The sequence below is a fragment of the Lepisosteus oculatus genome, chromosome 6 (assembly GCF_040954835.1).
Source record: "Lepisosteus oculatus isolate fLepOcu1 chromosome 6, fLepOcu1.hap2, whole genome shotgun sequence".
In the NCBI taxonomy this organism is placed as follows: domain Eukaryota; kingdom Metazoa; phylum Chordata; class Actinopteri; order Semionotiformes; family Lepisosteidae; genus Lepisosteus; species Lepisosteus oculatus.
The window spans coordinates 2,041,553-2,057,264 of record NC_090701.1 but is presented as its reverse complement, the minus strand read 5'-3'; the positions used below and the strand labels follow the sequence as shown (position 1 = coordinate 2,057,264).

General features: G+C 48.2%; 1 protein-coding gene across 6 annotated transcripts in view; it reads right to left on the bottom strand.

Annotated features, from left to right (window-relative positions):
* relch (RAB11 binding and LisH domain, coiled-coil and HEAT repeat containing) overlaps positions 1-15,712 on the bottom strand; it is a 46,593-nt gene that overhangs the window by 29,685 nt on the left and 1,196 nt on the right. For 5 of the 6 annotated variants that reach the window (XR_011189843.1, XM_069190859.1, XM_069190858.1 and 2 more), the window contains exons 2-6: positions 6,919-7,008; positions 1,298-1,369; positions 1,130-1,185; positions 733-846; positions 49-249 (exon numbers count right to left, since the gene is read on the bottom strand). Coding sequence is in view for 5 of the 6 variants with exons in the window: in XM_069190859.1 (XP_069046960.1) it covers positions 49-249; positions 733-846; positions 1,130-1,185; positions 1,298-1,369; positions 6,919-7,008 (533 nt within the window). In the remaining variant the exon portion in view is untranslated. The remainder of the gene's footprint in view (positions 1-48; positions 250-732; positions 847-1,129; positions 1,186-1,297; positions 1,370-6,918; positions 7,009-15,712) is intronic. The other variant, XM_069190862.1, reaches the window with a different exon arrangement.

The window sequence follows — 15,712 nt, the reverse complement described above, 5'->3', positions numbered from 1 at the left end:
CGGGGAATCAGAACAACGGAGGCAGGACCGAGGGAGGAAGGCAGGAACCTGTCTCGGCTCGACGGGCGGCGGCAGCAGCAGCTCCTCCTCGGCGGCGGACGGAGGCCGCAAGTCGCCCGGCTCCACCCCGACCGCCACATCGGCCGTGCTCTTCGGGGGCGCCAGCGACGCCCCGCAGCTGCGGTAGAGCTGCAGCAGGTCGGGCGGCTTCGGCACGTTCAGACCCACGTCGTCCCACAGCTCGAAGTCCTGCACACCGGCACGGAGGGACAGACAGCGCATCAGTGCCGCCGCCCCAGCCCCGGCTCCATGTCCCGGAGCCGTCCCTGGGGCAGGGGAGTAACTCCGGCAGCAGCACAACCCGCCAAGCGACCACGTCCCGCGAGGTCTATAAGCCGTTTCTCACGCCCGGTTCCCTCTCGGTTGAGGAACACAACTCGGACGTTTAAAAGAATTTGATGCTTCGTATGATTATAACTATTCTTTGAAAAGGTGCTCCAGGAAAATGTAAGTATTTTTACAGACTGGGTCATTGTCCGCGCAGAAATAAGATTTTTAGAAGGTAAGTGATGCACATATGGTTAAAACAGTCGCCATTGCTCACTGCCGAAAGATCAATACAGCTCTCACTGAGACTCTCCTGTCCCATGACTTTCCAAAGCCCGCTCATCGAGAAGTTCAACCTAACCCCAAAGTCCGAGAAGGCAACGAAAACACGACGGCAGCTGGTACCTGATCATCATTTTCATCTGAAAACGTGATGGACGACAGTTTGTAGTTGTTCTTTAATAAATACTCATTCACTAAAAAGTTCAGTGCTCTTTTTTCAAGAGGTCGGAGGGGTTCCTGCAAGAGAAGAGAGAAATTCAGGCACCAAGATCCAAGACTCAGACTCTAAAGAATCACATTTAAACAAAGTCATCACTGAAGAAAAAAAAAATCCCCATAATTATGCACTAACTGATCATGGAAATCAGTCTCATCCAAAAACCAACAACAACCTGGCTGGGCAGCTTCTTCCATACGGCCCTTTTTATTAACATGGGGAGACGAAGCAATATACAAAACAAATATCTCCAGAACATTGCATCAATAGGTTTTGCGCACACACACACAAAACAACTCTCACCTGAATTTCAGGGCTGGATTTTAAGTTCTTTCGTTCCTGTAAAGGAACTTCACTCTCTGCAAAAGAGAAGGAAAGCCGTTTGTACCCGGGCGCGCGACACGCACGGGGCCTGAGCGGTTCTCAGAGCAGAAAGACTGAAGTAGTGAAAGTATAATAATAGTACGCCACCTGCTGCCTGAGTCAAGTTCGCACGAAGAGCCTGAATGGTCTCCTTGGCTTTCCGTAGTTCAAACTCCAGGACTGGACAGGGAGTGGATTAAACACACACAGGCATCCAACCAAGAAAAGGGAACAAACAAATAAAAAAAGAAATAAAAAACAGGATGGCCATGAAAAAAATAACGCAAAGAAAACAATACAGTCTATCCGAAAAACCAAAGCAAAATGAAGAGAGAAATAAAACTGAAGAACATGCAAACTATGAAACTCATGAACACATGCAGCAGAGGCTACTGGAAAAGCAGACTGGTGACAGTTTTTCCATACTCGCCATTACCATCAACACTGTGAGCTGTCTGACAAGGGATCTTCGCAACAGCTACCACACAGACAAGCGAGGTTTGTTTTAATGTGTCCCGGTCGGACCGGTTGATAGTTCATTTCCTCGTTTATTCCACGTGGGTTCGATCACACTGGTAGTTAATACCCTGAAACCGGCGTTAGGGTGACACCGGGCCTCAAGTTTTGAAGATGGGTCTTTATGCCCTACAGAGGCAACAAGGAGCGATATGAAAGAATATGGACTTTGCGATTTACAAAAAGAACGCATCGCCATCCTGCTAACCTGCTGCATCAGTGCCATCTCCTGACCCCCTGTCAGTCCTGGCTCAGACTCGCAGTGACAGGAGGTACTAATCACATCAGAAAGGTCATATAATCGGCTTTCAATCTCCGGGTAAAGAAAGATACAAATTCAGGGCGAGCTTCAGCCTAGAGATCCAGGCCGTTTCCTCGTGGAGATGCGCACGGACAGTATGTACCCCCCCCAGTCCAGCCAGAGTCGCCACTGTGCAGTCAAAACAAGGTACACACACTCCGTCTTCACTGGAGGGTAGGGGCTCGAACCCACGACCACCGCGCTGCGCTGCCTCCCTTCCGATCTGCAGTCTTCAGGGGCAGAGGCGATAGCGCAGGGGGCCGGACACGCCCCCCCCCCCAAGCAGTGGCTCAGGCCTGCACACCTGGGTCTCACCTCAGAGCTTATCTGCAGTCTCCGTCAGACAAGAGGCAACAGCTCGCTGTCCTCCTCACGGCTGCCCCATCGCGTCATGCTGATTTTTTAAAAAGTGACGGTTCTTTCTTACTTTCCTCTGCACGACGCCAACACGAGTCTCCTGGCCAGCTAGGCGGAGTCACTGAGAAACTGGTCTTTATCGACTGTTTCAGTTTAAATAAGGAATTTACCATCTTGGAAAAAACTCATCTCCATTCCTTCACACTCTGGACCGATGACATTGGTACATATCCCACCCACTAACAGTAACAGTACAATGTTTACTGGTCACTCCCTGAACACACTGACTTGTACTGGAACTGCACAGAAAACCACTGAAGGTGATTTGCTTTCCGTATTAACTGTGGGTATGTATATTAATTCAGTCTTCACCCAATCACAGCATTGCAGTAGGCTGATATATCTTACTCATTCTAGCTTTTTGTGCAGATTGGTTAGCAGCCATGGCCGGCTGTTATGTCCTTATCAGGTCTCATCAGCATGGTATAACTAGTACACAGTCGTCTCGTATGTCTTGGCCGAAACTAAAACATTGTGTTTCAGCTTTACTCCTATTAACTACTTTCCAATTTTATTTAGAACCTTCCTGCTTTGTGTCTTAAAAAAAAAAACGGGACAATTTTAGAAAATAACAAAAACAGTATTGTACAACCACCTGTAGGAGGTAAAATAATTATCACTCACACAACTGATTTAAAGGTGGTCACAGGCTAACAGGATGGCTGAGCGAATATAAATTAGAAGCACAATTCATCGAGTTCAATTTGTCTCAGCGCTCCCTCTCTTCAGGTTAACAGAGTCATATAAATCTTGACTGCCATCCTCATTTCCTTTTAGGATGAATAATTTACTGTTCTTTTTCAGCACATTAACATCATTTTCGCAGGCGGATTTTTGCCCTTCAGTCAGCAGCTATTTGGACTGGCAAAGTGCGAAAGCAGAGCTGCCCCGAAACAAAAAACCTCACACAGTTTGCTTTTCCCTTGCCTTTGAATGGCTTAAAATTATACCCTAATGCTACGCCAAGAGAGGGGACAAAGACACTGGGAGGCTGGGAAAGGCAGAAATCCTGGCCGCTCTGAAAGCACGGCCAGAGAACAGCTCGAGAAGGAGCATGGAGAGCTTTAGCACGCGTTGCATGTGTGTGCACCCATGATCTGATCTGCAGCCAGCCAGAACACCTCTGTTCTGCTCACTATTCCAAACCCTGCGGCTGCTAGCAGTTGGCCCAGCTGGGGTGTCCACTGAGCACTTCCGCGATCTATATCTGAACTTCTTTGGGTATCGGATTTTGACATATCCCCCAAGCTCTAAAGTATGAGGGGAAAAAAAATCCCAATTTCGATTGGAAAATTAAGGATTTCCCGTGCTGCACAAAAGCAAGGCGACAGCGCCACCTTGTGTGGCAGATGAAAACCCGAAAGGAGTTTCGCTCGGGAGGGGCCTGCACTGAAACGTGCAGTGTCCTGCAAATAACGGCTCGCTGCAGATCAGGAACACACAACATGCAAACGCAACACACGGCACAAATCTGGAAAAACAAACAAACATAAAAGAAACAGTGGTGGCCAGCAGAGGGGTTGCTAGCCTGCAGGGTGTGTTTGTTGTCCAGTTTTGGGAAAAGGCACGAAGTTTAAGATTCAGAAAGCCAGAAAAACCCAAGTCAGACAGCCAGGGAAGAGAATGGAGAATGAGCAGCGTCATCTCTTTTCTACTAAAAGAGAACAGTTTGGAGTTGAAGTATGGAAGCACTGCACTGCTTTCAGCTGCTAACCTGAACTATAGGCAATTGGCTCTCTCTGCTGCATGGTTCTTAGACTAACATTCCCCCTCAATTTCTCAATGCCAGCTCCTGCCGCCATTTCCCCACACGACCCCCAAGCATTCGCATACACCAACCCCAGCCCGAGCAGCACAGCAAGACCCGTCGTTCCCGTTGTTGCATTTAATTGGATTTAAAAATGGGCAATCGTGCACAGCTACTGTTATCATTCTATATTAAGACTGTTAACATACTGCGATAAAAGAAAGGATAAGCAAATTGGAGTTCTCCTGGCGTCCCAGAACCTGTTGGCAGGAGTCCTTCGTAACAGACCTGTTAAGGCCGTCCATTGTGTGTGTGTGTGTGTGTGTGTGTGTGAGAAACTGGGAAACTTAAATTACCTACTGAAAACTACCCTCAGCAAACAACGCCTTGGCTCAAAATAAAGCCGTCAGGATTAATTAACCACTAGGACCTTGGAGGAAAAAAAAAACTTTTAAATTCGCAAGCTTGAAACCCACATGAATATTAAGCATACATGATGGCACATGCCTCCGAGCCACAGTCTGAGCTGAGCAGACACAGATTTCAGAGACGACAGCAAACCCAAGGGAGGTTAGCATGCTTGTACATTTCTAAAGGAGAAGAAATCTTTGAGGTGGAAAACAGCTCATGTTAACAGAAGCCACCAGGATAGGGACACATCCCATCCCACTAGGACTACACTGCAGAACAAGTTGCTGTCAGTGCTAAGACTTCATGGAAACAGAATCCAAGTCTTCTTGCATCAGAACACGTGACAGTTTCACATGAGATTCTCAAAGAGTCATTCAGAATGTTCTCTCTATCAGCTGATCAAGAGTTGTCAGTAAGTGAATCAGGTGACTGCTGTGCATCCTTTCTGCTGAAACCCCTTTAGGAAACATGCAAAAACACATCTTAAAACTGGATATTATCCAACCACAGAATGGGGGCTTCTTCCTTAAGATCATAAATCATCCACAGACAGGAGTATTGAACACCAGCATAGCTTTCAAGAAAATAAAATCAAGAGCCATCTTAAAAGGCTGATTTTATCCAACTCTATTAACTTTTTTAAGGCTCTAGCATGTTCAGTTTTGGGTAACAAATAATGAAATGAGGTAGAAACTATTTCATTTCATGAAGCACCTCAGTTCTCATTAGTAAAAGCACTTAAATAAGCTGTTCTTTTTAGTGTACAGATTTTTTATCTTGCGGTGCCTTTCATAGTTCTGAAAGAATAAGGGAAGGATAATCACTAGACTGAGGACAAATACTCACTGGACTGAGAACATCAGAGAGCTTTGTTTAAAAAAAAGTAAAAGCTGGTGCTTAAACCTGTTCACATGGAAATTACGCTGTTTTCATCTTGAAAGGGATACATCTTCCTGGATTTTGTTCATTAAATATTCTGTGGGTGTAACTATCTATCCATATGCTTTCCTATGCAAACTTCACATAACATCTAGGTGCAGAACACAAACATCGACATATCCCCTTTCATTTTTACCTGGCTTCTGTGCTGGGTTTCATACTTCACTAAGACTCACACACTAAGCTCACCAGCACCCTGTGACTACATTTCAAACTGGAACCTAGTGGATGATGCGTCACAAAAATATCTTAGTGTCACATTAGGAGCTTAAGACCACCGTACATTTTAATCCACATAAGTAACCTAGAGTCAGCGAGCACTGCATGTGCCAATACAAACTCCACAACTGAACAAAGAAAGTAAACTCTCTGCCAGCACCTATATTAACTTGTAACTCATAACTGGCAGCCCCCTCAAGTTCAGCAGGTGTGAGCCTGGCCAGTATCTGGATGGGAGATCTCCTGGGAAAAACTAAGGTTGCTGCTGGAAGAGATGTTAGTGGGACCAGTAGGTGGCGTTCAACCTGCGGTCTGTGTGGATCCTAAAACCCCAGTATAGTGATGGGGACTCTATACTGTAAAAAAGTGCCGTCCTTCAGATGAGACAGAAAACTGAGGTCCCGTCTCACTGCGGTCATTAAAAGTCTCGGGGTGTTTCTCGAAAAGAGTCAGGGGGTAATCCCAGCATCCTGTCCAAATTTCCCCCTGGCCTTTACCAATCATGGCCTCCTAATAATCCCCATCTCTGAACTGGCTTCATCACTCTGTTCTCCTCCCCACTGAGAGTGTGGGGAGAGGACTGGGGAGCTGTCGCATCATGCAGGTGGGAGCTATACATTGGTGGTGTATTAAAATGGACAAAGCACCAGACTGCACGAAACTCTTAGCCCCATGACTTTCAGGAAAAGATGTTCTTTCTATTTCCAAACAGCACATCCCAGTCAAGGACATCCAGTAATACACGTAAATAAACAGCGGCTCCGCTTGACCAAACGTTTCCTGCGTTGTTCAACAGAGGAGTCTTTCAAACTCTAGTGGCTGGTACCGAGTCAGTAAATTCCTGCCTTCCTTCGTGACAAGGGCTGGGGAACCTTTCAAAAAGAGACTCGCAGAGGAATGAGCTTAACTAGCTGGGGAACTGGGAGACACGGGAAAGGAGATAAAACTGCTTATTGAGATCCAAATGTCAAATGGCTATTTTGTTTTAATTGGAGCCAACGTCACCGTTAAGAAGCGATCTTAAATGCGGAAGGACTTTAACGGCCCCTGCACTGCACACTGGCTGCTCCCCTCCCCTCCATTTCTCACACTTGCTCTTGGCGTCTCTCTCACCCCGGCGTGCTGCACTCTCCCCCGACGCGCCTCCCGCCTCGCGCGCCTCCCAGCCACACCGCTTACCTGCCACCCGCTCGTCGGCCTCCCGGTTCCCGTCGTCCGAGTACCGGGCGAAGTCCAGGGAGTCCAACGTGCTGATGCTTCCCGCCCGGTCTGGAACACAAAGAGGACGGGGGCTGAGGATTCATCTTTACATGGCGCCCTTTTTCGCAACAAGGTCGCCCCAAGGCACTTCCCAAAGCTGGGTGACAATACGTGACATTGCGATACAACGTCTCCTCCTTCACAACCCACTCGGGGGGTTCCCACTTCACCCCTCCTTCCTGGTTTCCAGCACCGAAGAAGAAACGTGACAGAACATGTAAGAGGGCAGCTCTACGAGCCATACTGGGGTCCCGTTCCGCTTACGTTTGTACACTTTCACTAACCGTTCAGTTACTTACCCCTCCGAACACAGACGCAGCTTGAGGGAACAGTGCCAACGGGTGTAAAATCCTACGTTCTTCACAGCCTCCTGCCATCCTTTCCCATTTTCTCGGTTAGTCTGCTCAACGCTCTTAATTGAAACCGTTAAATCTGTTTGATTGAGCCGCAGAGAGGCAGCCTTCTCCCAAGGCTAGACGCAGGCCCGTCCACAGCTAGCGGACTGCGCAAAATTAAACAATCCATCTTGCGGGCAAGGCTGACCCGATAACACGAGCTCATCACAAGCTTTTAAAGCCTGCGGGAAGGCTAAAAGTGGCTCGATCACACCAGTGAGTTACACATCGTGCGAGTTACAGTTTATCAGAACTCGTCCCCGTTAATCCAGGGGGCGCTCCTGTCCTAAAATGGTCACAGAACCAGAGCCAGCGAGCGGACGAGGGCGGAGAGCCGCGGCACGGCCTCTGTTTGAGAGACGGAGCGGTCGACTGCGCAAGGGGAGACATGGCTAATGCGCCCGATTATAAAGGAGAACTAAAACAATAAATGTTGTTTATTTATTGTCGGCAGTCCAGATGTAGCCTTTTGCCGCTCAGTAACCGACTCAGTCGGAAAACACTCACTGCAGGCGGTAACCCGAGTTTCCCCAACGCGTTTTCGTTCTGATTGAGTCCCGACGAACAAAATCGACCCCAGGGGACACGATGGCCTACAATACAGACACTGCGCAACAATCCCAAGCTTGCAGAGGACAGCAAATCACACGGGACATAATCGCACCGTGCAGGAGAGGTCGCTGCCCCGCACAAGGGACAGAACTGCAGAAGGCCTCTCTCTCCCAGGACACCTTATGGACCTGTAAACCCCATCACAGAGCAGCCTGAGCAATGCTGAGCAAACACCCTCTCTCAAGACTCCTGTACTTAAATTCCTCTGAACTCACCAGAGCACGCAGTGTCCCGGAGGGACGGAAAAGCTCATCATCGGGCGACGCACAGAAGGATACAAACGCCTGCCAGAGTCTGACGGGAAACTCTTGAGAAAATGAGATAACATCATCCTGATTTCAACCCTGCCCCTCATCAGCTCAGCATCATATCGTATCCCTAGGTATGACTACAACTCTGGAACTCTGCTCCCTGCCTCTCCGAGAAGCACACACTCTTCCAGATTTGGAATCTAGACTTAGGATGTCTGTTTGGTCATGCTTATAAACAGCGTCTGCCTTTACTCCTTTTCCCACGTTTTTTAATCTCCTTCACTGTTTCTCGATTCCTGTTTAATGTTATTAAACATTTGGTGCATTTTTGTTTTTACCTTGTAAAGTGCCGCACAATCTATCTGGTGTACCAGGGCACCAAAACAAAATCCCTGTAATCCTCGCTCTGCACTTCAACATGTCAGCATCATGTCTTTCACTGCATAGCCGGGCACCTGCCCTCCTTCTGCACGTGCATGTAAAAAGAGAGGCGGAAGAAACCCGTTACAGAACGTTTCATTGGCACATTTCTAAAAGAGAAAGTGTTCTTGAACAGCAGCGGAATGCCTTTTAACTCCTGCTCAGCCAAAATAATATTGCAGTCGCCGGCCGAATTGTCGGAAAGCTCAGACACCAGTGGTGTGTAAACCTCAAGGTGGCAAAGGAAAGAATCAAGGTCGCGTCTTTGCCTCGTACGAGTGAAGCCGTACGTTGAAGATGTCTTCATGAAAGGACCGCATGCATTTAAAAAAAAACTCTTACCCTGCTGCGCAACTGTCACCAAAATGTTACATTTACTACTGCCTTCTGTTTTAACCTCTTTATTAGAAACACTTTTATCGGCGATGTAAACACAGACTATTTGCTTATGTTTCAGGACCTCAGGCTTGCTTCACACCATGGTGTGTCTTTTTGCCGTAAACTAAGAGTGCCTTTTGATATCCCGAGAAAATGAGAACTAGAGCTTTTATCCAGCACTTCCTCACACCAATCTGGGACACAGGCACACACAGTATTCATCCTCCTCTCCAGGAGCAGAAATCCCAGAGCGCAATGATGACATCCGTCATTTCTCCAGGAGGCTGACGCATCACCCTGTCGCTCCGCAGGGAAGGAGCTGATTTCTCTTCCTGTCTTCTCAGATACGAAGACACACACACACACACAAGACACAGCAAAACATAAGCTTAAAAACACCCGATATCAGTCAAGCTACTGAATTCTATTCTTATCCACCTCTGAAGCTGCTATACAGCCACAATGACAGTGCAAGTGCTGGTATAACTACTGAACATTGGATTCGATCAGCACGGACCACTATGTGCAGAAAGCCACGATGCGTTAAGAGCTCAGTGCGCGTGATTCTAGCCTCAGCGTATGCAATGTGCTTATTTCAGCTTGGCTGTTTCTCAAGGCCCAGCATGTAGCAACCAGTAGTTCAAACGAGTCCGGTGCTGAAACCAGCACCAGACGACAGAAATCGGATCAATGTTAACACAGAATTCAGGCTGGTCATTTGTGGAGAGGCAAGACTGTGTCCAATCCTAACACTATCGCCCTGGTGGGCCAGGCGGGCCTATCCTCACCACTGAAGGCAAGGCCAGCACTAGTCAGTGGGGCCCTCCGGCCAGAGACTCGCTCTGAGCCGTGAGCTCAAGAAAGGGAACGGGCTGCTTAACACACATGGTTTCTGCCTCCTAACAAACCTTCTCTGCGCCCCGAATATTCAGAGAGCCTGAATGTTTGTTTAAAAGTAAAAAAATCCCCCATTTTACAGTTTGTCAAAAACGCAACAATCCAGGAAAGGAGTTAAAAAAAAACAGGAAGACTGAACTAAAAGCTGCCTTCGCTGTGAGGAGACGGATGCGAGGAACGTACTTCGAGTATCAAAGGGAGCAGCGAGTTACAGCTGGGGCTCATTTCAGAAGAGTCTCTCCAGCCTTGTCAGGCTTGCTTGCCACTTCAAATGGAACAGAAGGGGAAAAAATCCTGAGGTGCTGAATATTTTACAGGAATCATCAAGTGGGAAGAAAAGCTGAGCTCAAAGGAACTTACAGTGCACAAAGGATTGCAACTCTCCAGAAGCAGATCTGCCAACGAGGAGAGGCCAGGAATCATGTTCCACTCCTTGTTCCACATCAGGGCACTGATGCTGTCAGAGCTGCTGCTCAAAAGAATATGGAAACTGCCAGCTTTCTTTGGGGGACTCTAATATCCTTCATTTAGCCCAGAAAGATCACAAGATCCATTCATCATGACAGGCACACGTGTACAGCGGCTGTGAGCACTTCAGCACCGAGTGCTCTGAACAAGACTTAGTCATGCAAAACAAGACTTTCATAGCAGGCAAATGTTCCGCTTTGACTTTGTTGCCGAGTACAGATTTCACTCAGGCAAGAGCTGCAAATGTTACTTTTAAAGATGCACAGATGCACAAATAAAATGAGACTGTCTCAAATTTTAGATCAATAAATTCACACAAATAATGTACTATACATTTTATGCATGTATGCATTTTATGCAAATTATGCGCATGCAGGTTCCTTGTCTGAAGAGCGCTGGTCCTGGAGATCAATCGCTCAGCAGTGATTTAACAGAAGGCCCGGGTACTCCGAGCTTGGTAAACTCATGTTGCCCAGAGAATGACGTGTTCTGTTTCAGATGGTGCAGAGACACCAGGGAGCTGGGTCTGTGGAGGACAGGCCAAGACCAGCAAGGCACAGGGTCCAGACAGCGGCGCAGAACTGTCACGTATCTGATTCATGTCAGGGTTTCAGACTGCAGCCGGGAATCGCGCAGAAAAAACGCACAAGAAGCTGACCCAAAGCCAGGCGCTCTGCACGCCAGGCAGCCACAATCCAGCTGCTGCACGGGGGGGTACCGGCAGGTCCAGCCGGAGCAGCTCCGGTCCGCCAGCAGCGCGAAGCTCACATCCCATCAGGCCTGCCAACTCGCGGGCACTTCCTCTCCGTCCCGCTAAAGCCCGATACACTGAAGGCCCTGACTGCACAGCAGCTCCTGCAGTGGCCACCGTCTCTCCAGACTGCAACCCAATCAGAGCCGCTCCTTTCCAGGCCCCGCAACGGGCCAACGTGCCTGGGGCCATCCTTAGGGTGCAGCATGTAAAAAAACAACAACACTTTTTCGCAAGCGGCAGGTGTCCTGAGTCTGCAGCACGAAAGCGACCCGTACGTGCCCCTTCCTTTGTCCCCGTGATTGATGCTAAATGAAATCTGCTATTTCACATCTTCAAATGAAGGAGAGAAAAGGACATTTGAATGTTTTAAGAAGCATTTGTAAAAAGCCAGAGAGGCAGTAGGCTTCATTTCGGACCTTTTACTGCTTTTGCAATAGAGAGAAAAAGCGAAAACTGAAGACGGCAGCAATACCAAGCTATTACAATATCTCACTGGAAGTCATCAAAGTGGTGCCGTCCATTTCAAAGAAACATAAACCCTCTACATCGAGCGACGTTTAATATTTAAAAAAGGCACACAGGCCGTTGTGGCTTTTCTTGCAGCTGCAAAAGGATGGGATGTGTTCAAGTAACAGACACAGAGCGACTTCCCCTCTTGACCTCAGCGGCTCCAGCGGGCTCTGCCTGGCGTTACGTATCCAGATATGTATACCGTTGTTATTGCTCGTGAAGATGAACTACTTTTCTCAACATCAACGTGCAGTACTAGCGCTGCCCTCCAGAAAGCCTCTCTTAGAGGATTCTAATGGGGTTAAACGCAATGTTCAGCCCAGACACGGGTCCCAGCCACTCCGTGTGCTCCGACGCCTCACCTTTGTCACAGCGCTCGGCCTCGGGGGGTGGGGAGGGGTTCACCTGCTCTATTTTATTTTCATTCAGCAGCTCCTGCAGCGCTTCCCTCCTCCGAGCGGCCAGGAGCCCGTCACTGCAGGCAGGCCTGTGATGTCACAGCGACGGCGACGGCAGACCCCTGGCAACAGCAGTGTGCACAGCTGCAGAACTGCACGGCCTGCGAGTTCAGCCTCTTAACTGCTACCAATGACATGCCTTGCTCACAAGGAAGGCTCCTCCCGTCCGCCTCCAGCTCACTCATTAGTTTACGGCCAAAGTCTTAAAGGTGTGCTCTGTGGGTTCAAGCTTGTAACAGCCAGGTAAAGGCGGAGTGGTGCCTCTGTGGCTCAGGATCTGCGCCTGTGGCTGGAAGGTTGCCGGTTCAAATCCCGCAGTCGGCAGAGTAATCCTACTCCGTTGGGCCCCTGAGCAAGGCCCTTAACCCCAACTGCTCCAGGGGTGCCGTACAATGGCAGACCCTGCGCTCTGACCCCAGGCTCTCTCTCTGTCTGTGTGTCTCATGGAGAGCAAGCTCGGGTATGTGAAAAAAGATAATTCCTAATGCAAGAAATTGTAAAGGGTTAATAAAGTAATGTTAAACAAATACAGTAAACTGCATATGCAAACCCAGCACTGCCAAAGGCTCCTATTCAAGGATTTTATTTGGTAGCAGGGCTTAATTACAGTGTGTATTTCTTAATCCCATATTTTGTCAACACGGTCGAGCATTGCCTTAACCTTAATCACTACTGCTCCAAAACAGAGCGCACAGGAGGCACATCGTGAGGGTACTGGTTCATGATGCAGTATCAGAAGAACACGGTGTTTCACTGAAACATAGCATCTCGTTTGTAAAATGTCATCTTTCAGTTGGAAGCCCCCAGAAACATAGAACCGCAGGTTCTGTAAACTCAGAGCGAGTCTCAGAGAGAGACAAGAGGACCCAGGACGATGCTGGAACAGGACATACTGCCCCTCCGATCACACACAGCTGAACACGACTCTCCTAGCGGAGTGGTTTTCATAAATGAAACAGAGAAGCTCTTTTCTACCCAGTGGGCAACAGTGAGCCGTGTGGCGTTTCAACCCAGAAGTGGGAGTGTAGAAATCGGGGCCAGATTCGACTCCACTCCACGCAGGCCCTGGTCACCTCTGTCTCCTGGGGCCTGTGGTGGCGCAGTTCTCTAAGTGTAGCGATTACTATGGGCAGATGGGTGATCAAAATTATCTTGAATATTTTTTGGATAGCCAACCCTTGCCCTATATGAATATTTATTCAGGATGAGATCTTTTTGACAGTTTTTATCTTACAAATAAAATAAAATATCTTTCTTTTAATTTTCACAAGGCCCTACACACAGAGCCTAGCGTGTCTACTGGATAATACAGCCCTGGCAATAATCTTAAAATACATACTGTAAATGAACAAGTAAAGTTTTATTCCAAGGTGAAAAGAGAATAAAGGAAACAACGTTTCGGCTGTGGAGCCTTCTTCAGGTGTGAACACTTGTTGAAAAGATTTATTCTTCCACAGCCGAAATGTTGTTTTTCTTCTGTTGAGCGAGGAATAAACCCTTACCTTTCCTACGCATGCTGACAGTTACCTACTCTAGTGACATACTGTAAATGCCCGCTAACGAAGGGGAACGTGGAAGTCAGCTCTGTCCTTAGCCCCACCCGGCCTGACCCACCTCTGGGTGGCTCTGCTGGCCCCTGCTCAAGGCCAGTCCTGCCTGGGTGCTCACTGGGTGCTGTCCTCCAGCTCTGCCGCACCCCAGGAGCCGTTACGCTGTGGTCAGGAGGGCTCGGCTCAATCTCACAACGACCGGCACAGCTTTCGGGACGCTCACACGTAACCCAGGGTCTTACAGCACGAGTACAATTCATTTCTTCCGAGTTACAGTAAGTCTCACTTTGGGAATAACTCTAAACAGGCTTATATTTCAGACAGAGCGAAACGGCCTTATTAAAGCAATCAATGAAGAGCATCACGCTGTACACTGTCTTGGGAATGGCCTAGGGAGGCCTTAACACATAGTGATCATCTTTCATTGTTTTTTTACACACGACGATGAGCTTATCCATCATATTAATGTGTTCCCTACTGCACTGGTTATTTGCCCGTTGAAGGATCCTGAGGTCCGACAGTCTCCGCCGACGGCAGAGGGATTCCCTCTTCACGTGACAGACACAAATATAATCATGGCAGCATTCTCAAACACACACAGGCTGCATTGCAGACTCGGTTGTTTGTGCGTCTTCATTCTACTTTTTCCAAACATTTCCAACACAATAGTGGTGACCGAGTTTCACAGATGCTGCACTGTCTGAGAAGCTGATGGGGCAGAAGAGTCGGGTCGCCACTTATACCTGAAACACACGAATGAGCCTTGTGCCATACCATTCGCCTTCTCCTGCAGGGCATGAAACGATCTTTTCTTCAAACGCCCACTGTTTTACACACTCCCCAGATTAGAAAATGCAAAGATTCCCCCCCTAATATTCCAAAAGTTAACAAATGCCTAGCCCTGTGCCTTTACCCAGATATTGAATAAACCTGTTTCACACACTCTTAAGCGTTACACTTCAGTACTGTTAAATGGGAATGTGGGTTCCACTACAAACCAGCTACAATGCCAGCATCATGTTTTATTGTATCTGCAAAGTGTTAAGGATCTAAAGTTCATTTCCTACATGCGACTGTTGCTGCACTTATGCACTGTTCCTCGATGACCCGCTTGTATATTTAAAAACGTGTTTGTGTCCATCACAAGATGTAGGCCTAATACATCATGAGAACCTAAACCTCATACAGCATCAAGTCACGACTGCAAACGCACTGAATTGCCAGGGGAGCAATAGCACACAGGGTGAAAACTACTCGGACCCCATGCAGATACGCACTGGCCTACAACGGAATGCACTCGCGCAGTCTCCCGGAAATCCTAATATTTGTGTAATGGCAGCACTTCTGTTGACCCTTCAATGTCACGGTAACTTTAAGGAGCCACGGTGCAGCCAGCAGAGCTCCGAGGACAGGCGCAACACAGAGACGCTCTGCTGCTCGGATTCGCGACAGAGGTCGCTCTCTCCAGGGGTCTGCTCCTTCACTTCCCAGCCCACCTCTCTCGGTACAGACCTGTTATCGTACCCCACCATCCTCCACCCTCTGTCCCTGCCTGTCCCGCCTGTCCCCCCTCTCAGCTGCGCCAGGCCTCCCAGATCCCTCTCCCTCCCTGAACCCCCCGTGCACTCCCTTGCTCCTGCCTGGTAGTTGAAATGACATTTTTAAAATATTTGTGTTACCATTGTATTCACCCGAGCATTGCTCTGACCGTGCGCAGGCGTATATTGTCCGTAAGGGCGTCTGTTAAGCATTAAAAACCTAATATATTTTTTTTAATTACGTAAAAAACTAATAAACCTGCACTGCACGGTGCACGAAAAGATAGTTTCTTCGATCAATTTATCCTAAAAGCACCGCGGTCGTATCCTAAAGAAAAATGTTCATCTAACCCCCCCGCACACACAGACACAAATCCTACTTCCTTTAACTTGCAAACATTCGAGTTGGGAAAGGGAGAAAGTTATGCATCGTAAAAATGTATCGGGATGAGCGCTAAGCACCTCGAAGGCGCCCGGCCAGA